The sequence below is a fragment of the Phycodurus eques genome, chromosome 3, assembly GCF_024500275.1.
Source record: "Phycodurus eques isolate BA_2022a chromosome 3, UOR_Pequ_1.1, whole genome shotgun sequence".
NCBI classification, from domain to species: Eukaryota; Metazoa; Chordata; class Actinopteri; order Syngnathiformes; family Syngnathidae; genus Phycodurus; species Phycodurus eques.
In genome coordinates this window covers 6,217,898-6,236,088 of record NC_084527.1, presented here as the reverse complement: position 1 = coordinate 6,236,088, position 18,191 = coordinate 6,217,898, and the positions used below count along the sequence as shown (strand labels likewise).

Sequence of the window (18,191 nt, the reverse complement as noted above, 5' to 3'; positions counted from 1 at the left end):
TTTTTTTTACTTTTTTAAATTGTTTTACTCTGCTGTCTGCAGCCAGGTTGGCATTCCAAATGAGAGTCTCTTCTCAGTTGCCTTACCTGGATAAATAAAGGTTAAATAATGCTTTTCCCTTGTCATTCTTGTGTGACAAATGAATGGAATGGTGGGTTGATCCTCAAGTTTTGGTCAGGTTTGAACATCTTTACGCCTTTTGTATGGTAAAAGAATGTAAATAATTAAACGACACCGACACAAAGTCAACTTTGCAATTTTCCACCAGGAATTAGAAGCCCTTTTTATGCTGCCTGTTAGAGTTGCATATCCGTGTTAAAGGTACCTGTACAGAATGGGAGGTGGAAATAGACCCATGAATTTTTCACCTGAAATAAATGAATCCTGTTTTCAAATGAACAAAATTCTTAGGCTCACATTGATAGACCTTAAAGTAGATTGAATTCATTTTCTTTCAAAAGGACCGCATGTAGAAACTCCCTGAATTAGAGCTTAATGTTTTGAACCGAAAGCTATTTTGTACCACACGAGACACTTGGCTTGACCCACTTCCACTGCATCAGAACCGCTGTCCACTGGGATGAAAAGTGCCAGTTAGCCAATGTTAGCTACCTTGTCTGGCACAGTCCTGCTACATTCATCGCACTGATGCTACCAGCGGACACACACAGTAACCCGGTTGCTTTGTACAAATGAAGCATTTTTGCGTGTCACTCTTATCTAGCACTAAAAACGTGCTGCAGCACAGAATGCGTTGCAGCACATTTTTAGTGCTTGTGTGTTTCTGTTGGGATAAGCTCTCCAAGTTTTCAGTCCAGCAAAGGTCCTTTGATGAGGGCTCAGACGAGGAGCTAGCCAAACTTTCTCTTGGCTCGCAGACTGCCACACTCTAGTACTCCATATGATTTGGCCAAAGCATGCCATGATCCAACTACAGTGAACCTTCGCTATTGGTGCGGGGTAGGGACCAAGATATGCAGTGAATTGCAAAAACTTGCTGCTAATAGACCCGCCCACCTTAAAAGAATTGTCTATATTAATTGTTTAAACCCTAAATATACCACAAACTCGATGGCGGACTGTGCATTTCGTACCTGGGCGTTCAATGGGGATTTAAGTGGCTTAATCCACTTCTTGCCAGAATGACCATTATTGTTTGCAACATGAGGTGAATTTTAAATCTAATTGGTTCAAAAACAGTCCCATTGTTAATATAGTTTAGGTTAAATCGGCCAGCACTACTGATTCTAAACGTTCCTGGGCAGATTAGATTGACATGGCAGCACATTGATGTTGTAAGATGAGTTTGAAATGAAATAAAACTGTTTTAGGAACATAGTTTGGGGTATATTTGCAGTTTAAACCGTTTAATTTGCCTATCAATATAAGCAATTCTCAACATTTTTGGGGGTTGACAAAATACAGCAAGGCTTGGTCCGTATGCTAATGGTGTAGAGAGTCAGTGTATGAAAGCAGGAATCTGAGGGATTATGTGAGTCACCATTGGTTCTCCCTCACAATACAGATCACAACAGACCTGAGGCACCGCTGCACGGACAGTCACACGGGGACGTCGGCCTCGGCTCCCATGGCCGCCGCCATCATCGCTCTGGCTCTGGAAGCAAAGTAAGATCCACTTAACTGCGGGAGAGAGATCACGTGCTGGGAAGTCTTGCAGTGATTTAGAACTGCATACCTCCAAATGGAACAAGCCGCTCGAACCATGCTTGAAGTCACTTGACACCTGAAGTCCAAGGCGTTTGGCTAGCATGAGTGTTCACACTTGCTTCACGCTTGGAAGGGGTGGGCTATGACCTGTCCACAATTGGACTGAGGGTACCAAGTAAATGGATTGTTGTCACAAAGTGGAGGTTATGGACAGGGCTGCATATTAGACCCCATAGTCTCTACTTTAGTCTCTGCAGTCCATCTCCTCCTAAAATGTATCCGTACCATGATAAACACCCAATATGTCAAGTAAATACAAGAAACTCTCATTCTCCATTGTTGTTGTTTGTTAGCGTAAAGTAATGTTATCCTCCCCTGTTGCTGTGCCTTAGCGGTATTGCACTCCATCGTCTCCGTCCGCTATGCTACAGCGATCCTTTGATAAAACTGTCTCCTTACCGTGAAGAATTCAGGAGACTCATTCTCGTTCTGATTTATGTGTATAATGTGGATGTGTTTTTCACAGGTCTACGAGATGCTACTTTGAAAATACCTTATGTAGTCCAAGCTGGCACCTCTCCCATTGCTAATTATGTATTAAGAAAGCCGAGCGTAGAGAACCAAAGCGACTTTCGCCTGTCGTCACGTGCCTAGCTGCTCAGTTAGCCGAGGTCATTTCGTTTAACCCGGATAATCCGCTTTTAATCCCCAGCGGTAGAAAATATTCCGGCTTTTCCTGGCATGGCCGGGCAAGTAAGCCTGTTTCCTCAACAAGATTATTTACACACTGACTCTGTGCTCGCCTGCCTTTCGGCTTCCTCCCGTTGTCTTCTCGTCTTCTTCTTTCCGTCAAATCCACATAGATAAACTTGCATGCACATGCAGACAAGGAAACATCAAACACTTTCAACAAATTCTGATGGTATCAACTGGTATCTGATAAACCACTGCCAACACAGTGAACTGGCTAGTTGTGTGGCATCTGTTCTCTCTGTGTGAAAGAGCTTTTCAAAATTCCGGTGAAATGGGAAGGCTTCGAGGATGCGCATGGAGATGAGCTAATCACAAGGATCACCGTGACCTCACAAAACTGGGTTTTCGGACGCTAATTGTAGACACTTAAATCAAAAATGTCATGCTGGTTTTCCTCAACGCAACAGTGGCACAATGGAACTTCTGCAGTTGATGACAGACAATGCGTAATTTATGTTGTTTCGGAAAAATGCATGCATATCTTGTTCCTGATGAGACCTTAGTTGAACTAACGTCAGGAGCGGTTGGTAAGAGGAGAAGAAAAATTAGATGGTGAGGAAGATTTCTACAAAGAAACAAAATGGGGGGGAAGAACCAAGAAAGCGACACACAGGATGTTATGCAAAGTTAGCGAACTTGAACTTGAGCTTTCAGGAGATTTGTCCGTATTGACTCTTTTTCATAACATCTAGAATTCAAAAAGGTGACTATAATGAAGAAAACGGAAGTCGAAAAAGAAATGCATAGAAAGTTACACAAAGTAAGGGACTGCATTATAATACGGAATTTTAGTTTTTGGTAAAATTGGGCAAATAGCACCGGCAAGATTAAAAATAAGTCATCATATTTAATAGTTTATTTTAAAAATGAAAAAATAATTCATTCTATTTTTTAAATCCTAAGGTCACTGATCATTCATTAATAATTATTTAGGGAATTATTTGAGACAATAAAAAATAAATGGTTTATTGTACTTGTTTTTTTGTATTTTATTTAAAATGATTTATTAAGAATTGTTTTATTTTTAATTAATTATAATTAAATATTTAGTATAGGTTTAAACTGTTAATTGTATTAACCTACTGATTTTATTCTTTGATGATATAAATTAATTCAAAATCAAATAAAAATGATAACATTTAATCAATTTTAGGACAAAATAAACTAATGCTAATGTGTGGCCCGCAGGCTAATACTTGCTCACACCTGCGATACGCTGTAAAACCTGTACCATCAATAAAGGTGTGCTGACGACAACAGTTTTACCCTGGAAGGAACACATTATTTGTTTGATCACTAATCTGCATCACTGGAATATCAGAATATTTGGCAACATGTGTTTAGTGCAATATATTTTTTCAAGCTTAATTACCCGTCGCCGTAGCTCCAAGGAAGCTGCATTAAAACCTTCAGATTTGCTGTTGCTGCAGCCGCCAGTGGTTTTGTGCCAGTCGTTGCGCTTGCTCCGTTAATTAGTATCGGGTTGTTTATGAGAAGAAGGCTGTTGTGACCTAGATAACGATGCCATTCCACTCTTAATTAATGACCATAAAACATTTATGGGGCCACGATTACTCAGTGCCAGCTACTCTGCCCCCACCATCCCATTAATATTGATCTTTTGCGCTCAAATCCATTTGGCCTTCACGGGACATATTTCTATTCGTTGGTTTGTTACTTATAATTTTTAAAAACAAATATATGAAAAGTATACACAGTGCAACGCCTGAAATGAGACAAATGTATTTTTCTCACAATTTAAAACCATTCAATGACCAAGCTTGTTACTTAATTCATATCAAATCAAATTTCCTGAGTTTGGGCGTTCTCAGGGTAGTTTGCCCCCACCCCCCCAAAAAAAATTTAGTTGCTACTGAAATGATTTGACTTGCCATTAATTGCCTCTCCAAAATGTTATACACTGATTTTAAAAAGTGAAATTACTGTACCTTACTGTAATAATCTGTGTGTTAGATGTGTGCCTTTAAGGGACGGGGTCGAGTGAGTGATGTCAGGAGCTGGAGTTGGGTTGCATGAGTTGTGGCCACGGCAACTCCTTATGATTGTTCCTGTAACCGTCTTGTATTTGGCTGTTTGACTGTCTCCTTCAATAAACGGCTGAAAGTGCATACCCACCTGAGCGGCGGCGTTTGAGACACTTGTTTGCAACATTCACACGTCAAAATACCACAGAGATGAAGACTTACGGCCCATTTTACAACCTTTTCTCTAGCCTCTCTGAAGTGGTCCTCTCTCATGCAAAAGAGCCACTACTGACCCCGAACCCTTCCACTCTGGACCAACAACAAGTACAGGTTCTGTTTCATGATTATGAGGGGTGGAGCTACTTGTTTAGCTCTGAGTTTAAAAGTGTGAACTGGGAAGTATACACCAGCCCCCAAAACAGAGTAAAAGCAAGGATTGCGATTTCACTGATGAATACAGCTCTTACATTACACCTCAATTGCTGTCTGGATCTGCTGTATGTGGTGCATGCAGCTGATGCATTGCCAAACACAGAAACCTTCCCACCACCAACAACAATTTTGTGCTGTTTATCTGAAGCTAATGCTGTTAATGCTAATGTAATCTAACACCGCACCTCTCCTTAGTGTTTGACATGGACCGTTGTTTGAAAATGGCGGATTGTCATCCATCCGAGCTGCTAACACATGGGCAGAGAAACTCTGTTTGGAGGCTAGCATATGTTAATCAGCTTTTAGAGACACATTTTCAGCATTAGGCAGCTGACAAGAGTTGTATACAGGCTGTTAAATTGTGACCTTTATATAATGTGCCCACTTTATAGCAATTAAATAAATGTTGTTCAGCTTGAATTTTTAAGATAATGCCTTAAATGTTGTACACATTTTAGAATCAGAACGGTCATAAGCATCAAATAGTAACTCCCATATAGCTTACTGAAATAACAAGCATTCTTGTTGTGCTACAGAAATCCTTTGATTGCGGTGATAGCCTCAAAATGTTGTGCAACAGAATACCAGGTTTAGGGTACCAATCAATCTTGTCCTGGCCATTTTCACGTGTGTGTTTTTAACAGTTTTGTTGGAGCACAAAAACAAAGCAATGCTTTATTTTCATTAAATAATTATCAGTAATTGTCAGTAATTCAGTGCTGTGTTGTCATGCTAGTTGATTGATCAGTAATCGTCGTATGGATGGCTGAGCACTTATGATGTTTCGTGCTATTACTGCTTTTTTTTTTCTCCATGTGTCTACTTCCTGTTTTATCGTTACCATTCCAATTGGCTTGATATAAATTTAGCCAGGGCGTTTTGTCAACAAGAGACTGGCTTGATGTGAATTGTCTAATTCCATCTATTACAACGGCCAATTTTTCTCCGCCCTGTGAAAATGTTGACTTTGTAATCCTGTCCAAGTGCCGTATTATGAAGCCCATTGTCCTCAGGTGTCAGCCCTTTTGTGTCGACTGTCACGCAATAGCATTTTATCCTCATGAAACACAATGGTTGGCTGAGAATTGCATTCAGGGCAAGTGAAGCCGGCGTTCTCGGATGGCGTGGAAGCATCTGGCTGACATACGGAGATGGAAGGGAATCCCAGGAAATGCATTGACCCACTTCCCGGTTCTCCCCCCTATTTAATGTAGCGTTGGGGACATGAAAGGAGTTGTGACACATGGTTGCCTGTCCTGTAATGGATCTCACGTGAGATCAGAGAGGCTGGCGGGCGGGTGGGGGAGGGACGGCTGAATGAGCCTCAACAAGCTCCAGCCAAGTCTTCCTGTAATTTCCCCTCCATTTTGTGGTGGCAAAGTTTTCATTTCATCCTCTTTCTCTCTCTTTTATCAACCACCTTTCCTTCTAGTGCACTGTGAGGCTTGTTCTTCTGGGGTGTAAACGTGGCACCTGTAAAGCTGAATTTAACCTGGAGATTCAAGAGAGAGCATGCCAGAGCGAAAGCTGCTAAACATTTTGATATTGACCCTGAAAATATTTGTTTTTCTGTACGTTACTGTATTTCTTTAAATAGCAGACACGCACCACCTCCTGTGGACAAACGTGCCATCTGTAAAGCTGAATTTATGATGGGGTTTAAACAGCAACAGCCAAGCCTCTAAACGGTCTCAGATAAAATACATTTACATCGTTTCATATGGAGATAGTGTCTTTAACAACGATATCAAATCCGACATGCTGTCATCCACAAAGTTGATTGCGTCCTTGTTATGTTTCCAAATGAACTCATGTGTCTGTGTGTCCTCATACTCTCTTCTAGTCCTCTTCTAACTTGGAGAGACGTCCAGCACATCATTGTGAAGACGTCCCGAGCCGGGCACCTCAGCGCCCCCGACTGGAAGACCAACGCCGCTGGTTATAACGGTGTGTACACAGCATATACACCACAGTGTCCGCTTTGCTGCAGCGGCCCTTAATATCCACTCGGATAATGTTGGTCTCCTAAATGTGGAGCAGTAACGCCGTAACTCAACTGGTTTTTGACGCTTTTCAACTGGCCAAAGCATAGACTGGTTTAGTATCTGGTCAGCCAGGTTTCTGATCGTGCCGAGTGAATACCATAAGGACAATGTAAACAACAGCTGGTCCCGTCAATCAATCAGATTCGTCATTTGAGGTTAGGCAAAAAAATTATTAAAAAATTTGAAAATTAAACACAAACTGTAACACTAGCTTAGTGAGTTGCTGTGCTTTAGGTGTTGACCCTATTGTATTATACTCAACAGTCTTTACAATACTGTATCTCTCGTATAACAGTGGTCTCCTTAAAGTACTAAATGGTCTCCTTAAAGTATAAAATGGTGATAGTAGTAAGTAGAAAGATGTTTTCTTGGCTCTCTGCCATCGCGCCTACTTATTTCTGAATGGAGTGGTATGAATCTGCAATAACAGTCCATGTGGAAAAGGGATCCCTTAGATAAGCAGGTCGGCCATATATCGCAAGGGATAGGAATTAAATGAAGCCCCAAGACAAACATTTTGCTTCAACCTTTTTTTGTCAACCCTTTTCAACCCGTCATTGAATTATTGAAGTTACTCGAGTAATCGTTTCAGCTGTAATTGACCACTGGCTCTGGAACTGTGCCCACCCTAGCTGATCATGTAATTTGGGGAGAAAGTTGTGTGGTCATTTATTATGTAAATCACCCCCAATGATAGGTGGCTCAATATTCGTAGGGGATAGAGACCAAGCCCTGCCACAAGTAGAGAAAAACTGTGAGTAATTGATGCACCAAATGTTTATAATTTCCCATATTCATAGTTGAAACCATAATTATATCACAATCTATACTGTCAAAACACTTTAACATTTCAAACTCATTTTACAACAATACCCTTAAAAATAAATGTTTTACACATTTGATTTCTGAATATTCCACAAGAAGTGCGCATATACTTCCACTAACAACCCAGGCTAAATGTAGCTCCTCCCAGACATACAAATCTTCAAATCATACAAACCCACTCCAGATGTATCACTTCAGCATATTTCCTTGACACCAAAGTACAACTTGCCTATTAGGCCTTTGGCAGCATCTCTTGGCATCTTCGGGCATTTCAGAAAGAGCACACATTGAATAGGCGAGTTCTTTAGCAAATAGCTGGGGATAGGTTTCGTAGAAAAAAAATAGGCAAATTTGTGAATAGGGAGCCGCAAACATGCTGGGGACTACCTGTGCTTAGTTGTGCGATTTCACACTTCATTGGTGGGTGGTGGGCACTCCAGAGAGAGAACTATTTATATACAAACAATGAAAAGTAATATATATAATGGGTAATAATAGGTCCCTATTAAATCCAACTTGAATAACCCGCAATGGTGTAATTTTGTTTGCGTGTGTGTTCATGTGTGTCTGTGTCTTGTCTACAGTCAGCCACCTGTACGGTTTTGGCCTGATGGATGCTGAGGCCATGGTGAAGGAGGCGGAGCGATGGAAGCAGCTCCCCTTGCAGCACGTTCCACCTCAGCACGTGTGTGTGGAGAGCGCCGACCGGCAGATCAGGTACATGGTCAAAGATGGCCAAAAGGCGGCCATTTGGGAGGGCAGGAATGGATTCGCTTTTCTTTAAATTTTTTGCTGCACTTATTCCATCCTAGTGCCTCAACAAGGGCAGTTAAGAGAAGTAGTATGCATAAAGACAAATTCTAGGAATAGATAGATTATCAGCCGGGCCGATTATCGGTGCCAATATTTGGCATTTTGACGCATATCAGCATCTGCCTTTTTTATGTTTTATTTATTTTAATTTTTTTACCGAACGGCCGATAAGAGATGAATTTTGAAACTGGTTAAACTTCAGGGAACTATGTATTTATAAGAGATGCTGCAGACCTTGGGAACTCCCTGCGTATTTTGTTTTTGTTTGAACTTAAAAAAAAAAAAATAATAATAATAAAAAAGTCTAAGATTAACATTTCAGTTATATTGAAATTTTGGAAATATTTATTTACTAAAACTGTAGGGAGCTATTTATTTATATAAGTTTTCATTTAACTTTATAAGACATCCTGCTGATCTTGGGAGCTCCCTGCACTTTTTTTTGTAAGAATTGTGAAACAAAGATCTTTATTGTCTAAGATTAAAAAAAATAAAGAAATAAATAAAAAAAACTAACATGTTGTAAATGTGATAAGCTCGTTAATAGATATAGGCTTAAAGTCATTTAAATAAAATGAAGAGTTGTATCATTCAAAATGTTTCCGGCAAATGAATATCGACTCAGAATATCGGTTATCAACCTCCTTGACTATTAATAATTGGTATCGGTATCGGACCTGGAAAAAGAGAATTGGTCTATTTATAACAAATTCATGTTTTGCACATTGCAGCGTCCGCGGAACGAAGGTGCGCGCGCGGTTCAATTCATACTCCATTTCAGGGTTCACGTCAGTACTGGTTCCACACATGCACATTGGTCCATACATCCCCGCTCTCCACGCATGCGCATTTAATCAAAATGGCGACCCCGCAAAAGCTCCTGTGTCTCTTGCATTCGACTGGAGAGGAGGAAAAAATAAAATGAAGATACGATGTGCGACCACTGAACGAGAATACTGAAAAGTACTTGTGAGTCAAAGTACCACCGTACATTTAAAACGGACGAGTCCTTTTCATTCCTTGTATTTTGGGAAATCGGTGCGCCTTTGTACCAAAAAAAAAAAAAAAAACGGCTTTGAAACTTGGTTAACTTGTTTTTAACACTTGCATGGAAGCTAACATTGTTAAATGTTGCTTCCACTGTAATTTGAGCTCTTTTTTTTCCTTCTCGCTGTTTATGCACCGGCCGCCATGTGTTTGAGAATGCGGTTGTGCAAGCTTGTACATTGATAGGGGCCAAGCATTAGTTCTGGCAGGGTGGTTCTCACATAAGACATTTACTCAACAGACACGTGCGCGCACACACACACACACACACACACACACACACACACAGAGTGCAAGCCAGGGCTACGAAGCTTGTTATCCTTGATGCAGCTGGAAGCCTGAGCAAAGTTTTGTGCGAGGCTCTACTCGGGCCAAGCTTGATTGTGAGGGGCCTGCTGGGGAGCACCATCCTCATTATCATCATTATCATCATCATCATCCGGTTTGTTCTGCTCTGGTGCACTAATCATCCTATATGAGGATTATACAGTTGTACTTTGTTGTAGTGTTTCACACTCTTGTTGAATGGAACGGTTGTGTGTGTTGCCACTCCAGTTGTTTAAGGCAGCGCTCCATGGAGTCCATACAGGGGAGACATTTTTTCAAGGCCCCCCTCATAATCATAGCGCCAGTCAATCACAACTACCCTGTGTAACCCTTAATGCCATATAAATAAAAAAAAGACTGAGAAAAAAAGTTACGTTAAAAACAAACTGTGTTATTATAATAAAAATCCCAATAGGAGTGACACAGCAATAGTATAGAATATGACAAAAATGGAATATATTCGATTAAAAATATAAAAAAATAATGCAAAAAAGTACAGAAATATTAGACAAAAATGCAAAAATATTCACTGAAAATAAATATTTTAGGAAAAAAAGCACACACAGACGGGGTCGTTCCACAGTGCTGTATTGTCATATAACAGTAGCATATTGTTTAATATTATTTCGACAAATTCATATTTGTATTGTATTGTAATCTTTACGTGTATGAAGTATTTTGTAGGGGGAAAAGTTTTAATTTTCCTGATAAATTCTAAATACTAATTCAAGATATTATGGTATTATTATTATTCTTTTACAGATTATGCTTTTGTTTAAAACATGGGCATAAAATACACAAATATTAGTAAATAATAGAAAAAAATATTATAATTAATGTTAAATCCATAATATGAGAAATATACAACAATATCTAATATAATAAAAAAAATTAATGGGCAAAAATAAAAAAAATGTGTGATGTGATGTTTAATAACAGTCATCCCAGTGTTGTTTGTGACTAGTTGCTCTGCTCCATCTGCTTGATTTCTTGCTATTTTTCGATATTAGTCCATTTTGTTGTAAACTTAACTTTAACTTGACATGAATTGTCATATAACAGTAACATGCTTAATATTCCCAAAATATGTATGCACGGGTGTGTGTTATAAGTTGCCAAAGCTGTGTTCCCACACACCCTTTGGCTGGCCTCTTGGACTGTATTTGCTAACGTCTGTCTGCTGTTGCACCAGCAAAATTAGCTGAAATACTGCGCGTGTATCCGTGTGTGCACGTGTGTCCAGTCAGGCTGCCGGTAATCAGCTGTGCGTCCACCGGGGGTTCTGTTGTCTGTGTTGTGTCACGGCCAGGCCAGCCAGCAGCATTGCGTTATCAGTGCGAGACTCCCCTGCCCAGCCGCCGCTTATGCAACCCTCATTGTTTTCCACACACTTTACTTGCATCAACACATTTCTTTTTTTAATCTGCTCCCCTCTTGCTGCTTCGTTAATTACTTCTATGTTTATTCCCTCCTCTGGAAGCATTCCAACCTGCTCTCACCATCATAAAAGCTTTATTAACTGTACAGGCAATGCTTTAAATCACATTTGTTTCGTGGCAGGCCGTGCATTTGGTATCTGGACATTCAGTAGGGACTTACCTGACTTAATCCATCTCTTAATACCATCACTATCTCGTCACAATTATAGAAACAATTAATACCAGTACTATACTAAAACACAATACTGTTTAACAACACACAACTGTGCCACATACATCTGGAGCAGTTCAGAACAAATATAGTTCTAGTTTAAATAAAATACATCATACTTACTAGAGGGCGGCACGGTGGTCGACTGGTTAGAGCGTCTGCCTCACAGTTCTGAGGACCAGGGTTCAATCCCCGGCCCCGCCTGTGTGTTGTTTGCATGTTCTCCCCGTTCCTGCGTGGGTTTTCTCCGGGCACTCCGGTTTCCTCCCAAATCCCAAAAACATGCATGCTTGGTTAATTGACAACTCTAAATTGCCCGTAGGTGTGAATGTGAGTGAAAAATGGTTGTTTGTTTATGTGTGCCCTGCGATTGGCTGGCAACCAGTTCAGGGTGTACCCCGCCTCCTGCCCGATGATAGCTGGGATAGGCTCCAGCATGCCCGCGACCCTAGTGAGGAGAAGCGGCTCAGAAAATGGATGGATGGATGGATACTTAATCGAGATGGTGATTATTAAATGTATTCTGTGCCGATCACGACAGATATTTTGCTAGTCCAAATCGGTTGTAACAATTTTTTTCACGAACCAATCATAGGACAGAAAAATGATGTCACTGAGGCCAGCGCTCTGGCCCCATAACTTGAGGCCACTCCTTTTGCAATAGGTGTTGCAAAAAGCCAAAGAAAAAGTAAAACGTTGAATCTTTGATGCTTGCTGAACTAGTCTCTCATGTTATATGCTGATTTAAATGACACTGACAGTAAAAATAATTCTGCCCCCGAAGCCAGTTTCACTTATCAACATGAAATTTTGGAGGCCACAAAATAGTCTCAAGAACGCATGCCTGAAAAAGTTACAGGAAGTCTGCCATTTTGTTCTGAGGGCATTGAATCGATCGCAACTGGACTTCATGCAAAAATGCTTAGTTAGATGCACTAGCCGGCTAGTGCGTCCTAAGTAAGCATTGTTGCATGAACTGATGAAACCAGCTCGGATGAGAGGCGGAACGTCTTCTAACACAAACAAAAGTCCCGTTTTGAACGATTCAATGCCCGAGAATGAAATGACATGGATGAATGAGAATATTCACAAGCACTCTGCCATTTTGGTTTGAAGTGGCCATTTTATGGACATTCTGGACATTTCCAGGGATCCTTCAAAAACCAAAGACTCTGAGAGGTTTTGCCCGATTGCTACCAAATTTGAATCATGCATACTAGACTGATGCGCGTCATACTAAATTGAGCAACATTTGAGTTTTCATCATCGCATGTGTGTGAGCATGGCAGCACATTTTGATGACTCGCAGTTTCTGGCTTTTCAGAAAATTCAACTCCCAAAGCCAGATTCACACTACAGTGGACCCTTGGCAGAACGGACTAATAGGGATGAGGGGTTATCTAATATATGTCCGTTACATTGAAGTTTTTTTATTTATTTATTTTTTTTTCTTCCCTTGTTTTTTTTTATTTTTTATAAATAGGCCGTATGCGCCCATATGACTATACAGTACAAAATAATTTAGTAGGTTTTTATTCATGGCCTAAAATGCCCAGTACAGTACAAGGTTATTGTAAATAATACGTAATAAAAAAAAAAAAAATAGCTTGAAAATGAAATGTGAAATTTACACATTTTATCAAAACTTACCACACCAGTGTGCTTGGTCATGGTGACATTGTCGACGTACAGTACTCATCATAGGCAAGTCGCTTTCAAGAGCCGCGAGGAATTTGTGTGCTTCCTAGTCCCCAGTCCGTTGCCAAAGTCAAGTGGCTCCACAAAAAAATCTGTTACTGTACCAAAAGTAGTATGTTCCTGACTCCAGAGACTTGTGTTTGTATTCCCCAGAGTTAACGCTGCCTCCATCTCACTCTCTCTCTCTGCGCTGCAAGTCTATGTACAATAGACAAGAGATATAGCCATCATGACATGGTCGCCACATCAATTCCCCACATGCAGAGGAGGCACGTCTTTTGGAATTTGATTGATTGATTGATTGATTGTATATCTGTAACCTGGAAATACGTCAGTCCCATTCTCTGTCTTCATTGCGTCACTAAACAACAGCGGTCAATTCTGGAACTTAACAGACTTTCAACGGCAATTTAAGTGACAAATGGAAACTATTTTTGGGCACATTGTTCAGTCCCGACGGTCCATTTTATTCGATATCCGTTATATCGGGGTCCGTTTTATTGAGGTTCCTCTGTAACAAGAAAAATGGTAGTCATGTCGTGTAGAATCACAAAAAAGTCTCAAGAATCAATGCCCATAAAGATACTTGAAGTCCGCCATTTTAGGATAATATCCTTGGGTTCTTCAAAGACGGACTTGTCCTAATGATTTTGTCCGAGTGCTTCCAAATTTGAACCACATATAGAAGTTTTAATTATTCAAATGATAACAAATAGTGTTGGGCTTCCGTGTGTACCGAGCAAGTCCTCTTGTGACAGAAGCGTTGAAGGATGCAGGAATTCACGTTGGAAATCAAGTCTTGCGGGCCAATCTGAAGGCTGAGATTCTGGCTCACGAGGACTACTAGTACACGTGTAAAAGTCATTAAGCGCAACTTTGTTTCGTATGAACATCTGGTATTGTAACGTAATACGTAATGTATGTGACAAGCAAAACAGAACAGGTTTCACCCTTTTTTTTTTCCTAATGATTCCGACGCAAAAGGAACGCTCGATCTTTTACTCTAAATCTGCAGCTTGGAATTGCCCCGAGCAATTTTCCCCTCAATGATAAACATATGCGTTGGCTCTAGGTCCCTAAAAAGAGCCGGCAGCTTTCAAGGAGGCGAGGAAAAATGGTTTGCAGTAAAGCACATAAGAGCATAAGTTAGTGTTTTTTCCAGCCATCTTGACACACACCAAGTGTTTTCCAGCAAGTGTAACTCAGCGGATTTTCTGTGAAGATATGCTAAATTGGCTCAGCTGTTACTTCAGCGCCGACAAGATGGTCTTGATTATCACAGCCTTCCATGAGCGCGTGGACGATCGCCAAACAGACTCTGGCTTCGCAGCCTCTTCTCTATCGGCTTTGCCTCTGAAGCTGATGAATTTGTTTGACGTGCGACGGAACAGCGACATGACACATGACCAATCATTTCGGTCATGTCCTGCTAACAATCTCACACTAAAATCGTAAGATAAAAGCACGCTTTCTTAAAATACAAAACAAATAAAAATACTAAAATATTTTACAAAAATATATTTAAAAAAATATGAAAATATAAAAAAATACAAAATTATTTGAAAAAATGTGTCAAATAAATCAAATTTTCCCCATTGAAATGAATTGAAAAGCCATAAGTCCATTCCAGCTCCCCAAAACCCACCTCCATTATTTGGCTATGTCTTTAATGAAGACAAATAGCACTCAATAAAATATAATAAAAGCGTATTTAGAGGAATAAACTAGTAGCATCAGGAGCTGGGTTGGCTGATCTTTTTAATTTATTTTTTATTTTTTTTCTCCAGTGGTAGTGTGTGGGCGTGAGTTGATGTCCTCCAGCAGTTCCTTGAGAGTGTTCTCTCATTTGTGTGTGACTCTCCGTTCAATAAACCGTTGAAAGTGCATTGGTGACATCTCAATTGCTTCGTTTTTGTCACTTGAGTTGTGTAGCGCTGTATCCGTAGCTGTTCTTACCTCAAATCTTCCCAAAACGCCCATAAAAATAAAAAGGTTTTACTTAAAATTCAAAATAAATCACGTTGCAAGCAAATCCATATATTTTTTTTGCAGGTTTCTCATCACAAATTTTGTTTAAATTACTAATTAAAAACTAATTAATAATTACTAAATCCCATGATTGTATTCCTTAAAAATGAAAGAACTTCCATATAATTTTTTTTTTCAGTTAAGTATTTAAAAAAAGTAAAAAAAAATTAAAGTTGAGGAAAAGTAAACTGTCACCAAATCATACATGTTAATTCACAACAAGTCACAGAAGATTCAAGTCAAGGCCCCACTTGTAATGCTGGACAAAATTATTCTGTTTTGCTGCTTTGAATCAAAACGTGCAACAAGCAGATGTACCGCAATTTCTCGTGTATAATGCGCACCCATGTATAATACGCACCCCCAAAGTTGACCTAAAAATTCTGGAAAACAGTTCAACCTATGTATAATGCATATTTTACAATGCATGATTTTGCTTCTACCCGTATGATCAAAACATGAAGTATTATCTGTAGTTTGTTAGTTTTTTTAAAGAATTATAACCTCAAGGGGGCGGTGGCATATTGTAATGGAAGTGTACACCTTCTTCATAACCTCTAGATGGCGGCATACATTTATAAAATGGGAACGTCTTTTTCCATTTTCCCTTTACCGATGTATAATGCGCACTATTGACTTTTGACAATTTTTTTGGGGAAAAAGTACGCATTATACACGAGAAATGACGGTAATCCTTTACTGACTGGAATGAGTTCGAAGAGGTGCACTGACATCATGCATTATGGCATTTCCATGTCTAAAATCTGTACCACATTTATTTTACTTTTATATCAGTCCAATCTGACAAGCTCATGATCCTTGTCCTCCAGGACAATCCGCCCAGAGCATGTGGTGCGTTCGGTGTACAAGGCGACGGGCTGCACAGACAACCCCAACCATCATGTGATCTACCTGGAGCATGTAGTGGTACGCATCACCATCACGCACCCTCGCCGGGGAGATCTGTCCATCAATCTGACCTCACCATCGGGGACCAAGTCTCAGCTGCTGGCTAACAGGTAGAGAAGGATGCGTTGTGGAAAATATTAAATTCATGACAATTATTTGTTATAAATTAAATTTAATTAATTAAATGTCAATTGTCTCTTTTTTTTAGATTCACAACAAAAACAATTGAATATTACATTTGTTTTTCTATTAGTTCAAATTAAAAATATAAAGATAATTCTGTACAAACCCAATGTGATTTTTTGTATTAGTAAATGAATTAAATAAAATTCCAAACATTTTTTTTCTTCAAATATAAGTTAAAAGAAAATACAATTCACATTTAAATTACATCCCATAATCCCCCCCCCCCCCTTCATTAAGAAAATAATAAAATTCCAATCAAATCCCATACATTCCTGTTCATTCTTGAAGGAAGCTTTTAATTGTAGTTTTGCCAGATTCTGCAGTCTACCCACACTGTTCACATCATGTGCATGTGAAAAGAACAGGTGCCACTATTGCGCCTAAGCAGGGGGGCAATTTTTAACCAATCATAAAACAAGAAAGTCATTTGTGGGAAAGACACAATAGCAATAATGATACATCAAGGAAACATGGTAATAGTAAATGTAGTTTGTGTAAGAAAAGGTACAAATGCTACTTAACAAAAAGGCTGTGTTCATGATAAACGACAAATGTGTTGGAAGAGATGTGCTGTGATGCAGAGTACTCGAGTCCTTATGTCATCTGATGTAATTTACTGCCTTTGTGTGTTGACATGCAGGTTGTTTGATCACTCCATGGAGGGGTTTAAAAACTGGGAGTTCATGACCACCCACTGCTGGGGAGAGAAGGCAGCAGGTGACTGGGTACTGGAGATTTATGATTCCCCCTCTCAGCTGCGCAGCCAAAAAGTGCCTGGTATGGAAACACTGCAATAGATGAGACAAGCGAAAATTTCTGTCTGCGTGTGCATGCGTGCGCGCGCCCGCGTGTGGGGTGTCTGGCTTACATGTTCCAAATTCCTTTAGCCATTTCAAGCTTTCCTATGATTGGTCAGAACAGAAGTAGTACTTTAGTTTGTACCATGTCTGTTCCTGGGTTAAACTATCGCCATTACTTTGAGTCATATTTTTAACTCTGTCATATTTCACTTTATTGATACTCTACTGTAATAGCTGCCTTTGCAAATCACGATATCAAACCTGTATCCTTAAAAATAATGCGATTTCACGAAATCGACAGTGATAAGAGATATGATATGGCACGATAGTGATACTGTATTATTAAAGATAGTGATGTGGTACATCACAACATCGATACTGTATAACGTTTGTCTCATGATGTCAATACTGTATTGTAAGAGATAATGATACAATACATCACTAAATCATTATGTGTCACGATAACGCTAATGCATTTTCAAAGATAATACGATAGGCCACAATATTGATACTGTATTATAACAGATAGGGTATATGATACATTACATGGATGTTGCGTTGAAAGAGGTAACGCTATGATAAGTCACAATATCGATACTGAAAGCGATAGTGATTCTATATGTCATGATATTGATACTGTATTGTAAGACTTAATGTTGCAATGCATTATAATTTATTGTGAGTGATAACAATATGTCACAGTATTGATACTGTATTATGAGAGAACCATATGGTACAGTGATATCACTAGTGAATTGTGACAGCTAACAATCTGACACATGCCAAGAGCATCCTGGTGGTGTTGTTGTAAGATGGTGCTGCCGTGTTCTCAGGCAAGCTAAAGGAGTGGTCACTGGTGCTGTACGGGACCTCGGTACACCCGTACTCGTCCCTACGCAGCATGTCTGTTGAGACCAGATCTACTGATGCTGTGGCGCCCACCGATGAAGTGTTCACCGAGGAGTACAATGGTAGGTAAACCTTCACACTTGGATTTTTATCACATTGCACTGAGATGTAATTGG

At 39.7% G+C, this 18,191-nt stretch overlaps 1 protein-coding gene across 1 annotated transcript in view; it reads left to right on the top strand.

Moving 5' to 3' along the window:
* Positions 1 to 18,191, top strand: part of LOC133399852 (proprotein convertase subtilisin/kexin type 5-like) — an 89,945-nt gene that overhangs the window by 38,661 nt on the left and 33,093 nt on the right. Inside the window, 6 exon segments of the mRNA XM_061671800.1 lie at positions 1,526 to 1,626; positions 6,682 to 6,785; positions 8,293 to 8,425; positions 16,102 to 16,290; positions 17,007 to 17,143; positions 18,000 to 18,137. Coding sequence (XP_061527784.1) covers positions 1,526 to 1,626; positions 6,682 to 6,785; positions 8,293 to 8,425; positions 16,102 to 16,290; positions 17,007 to 17,143; positions 18,000 to 18,137 — 802 coding nt within the window.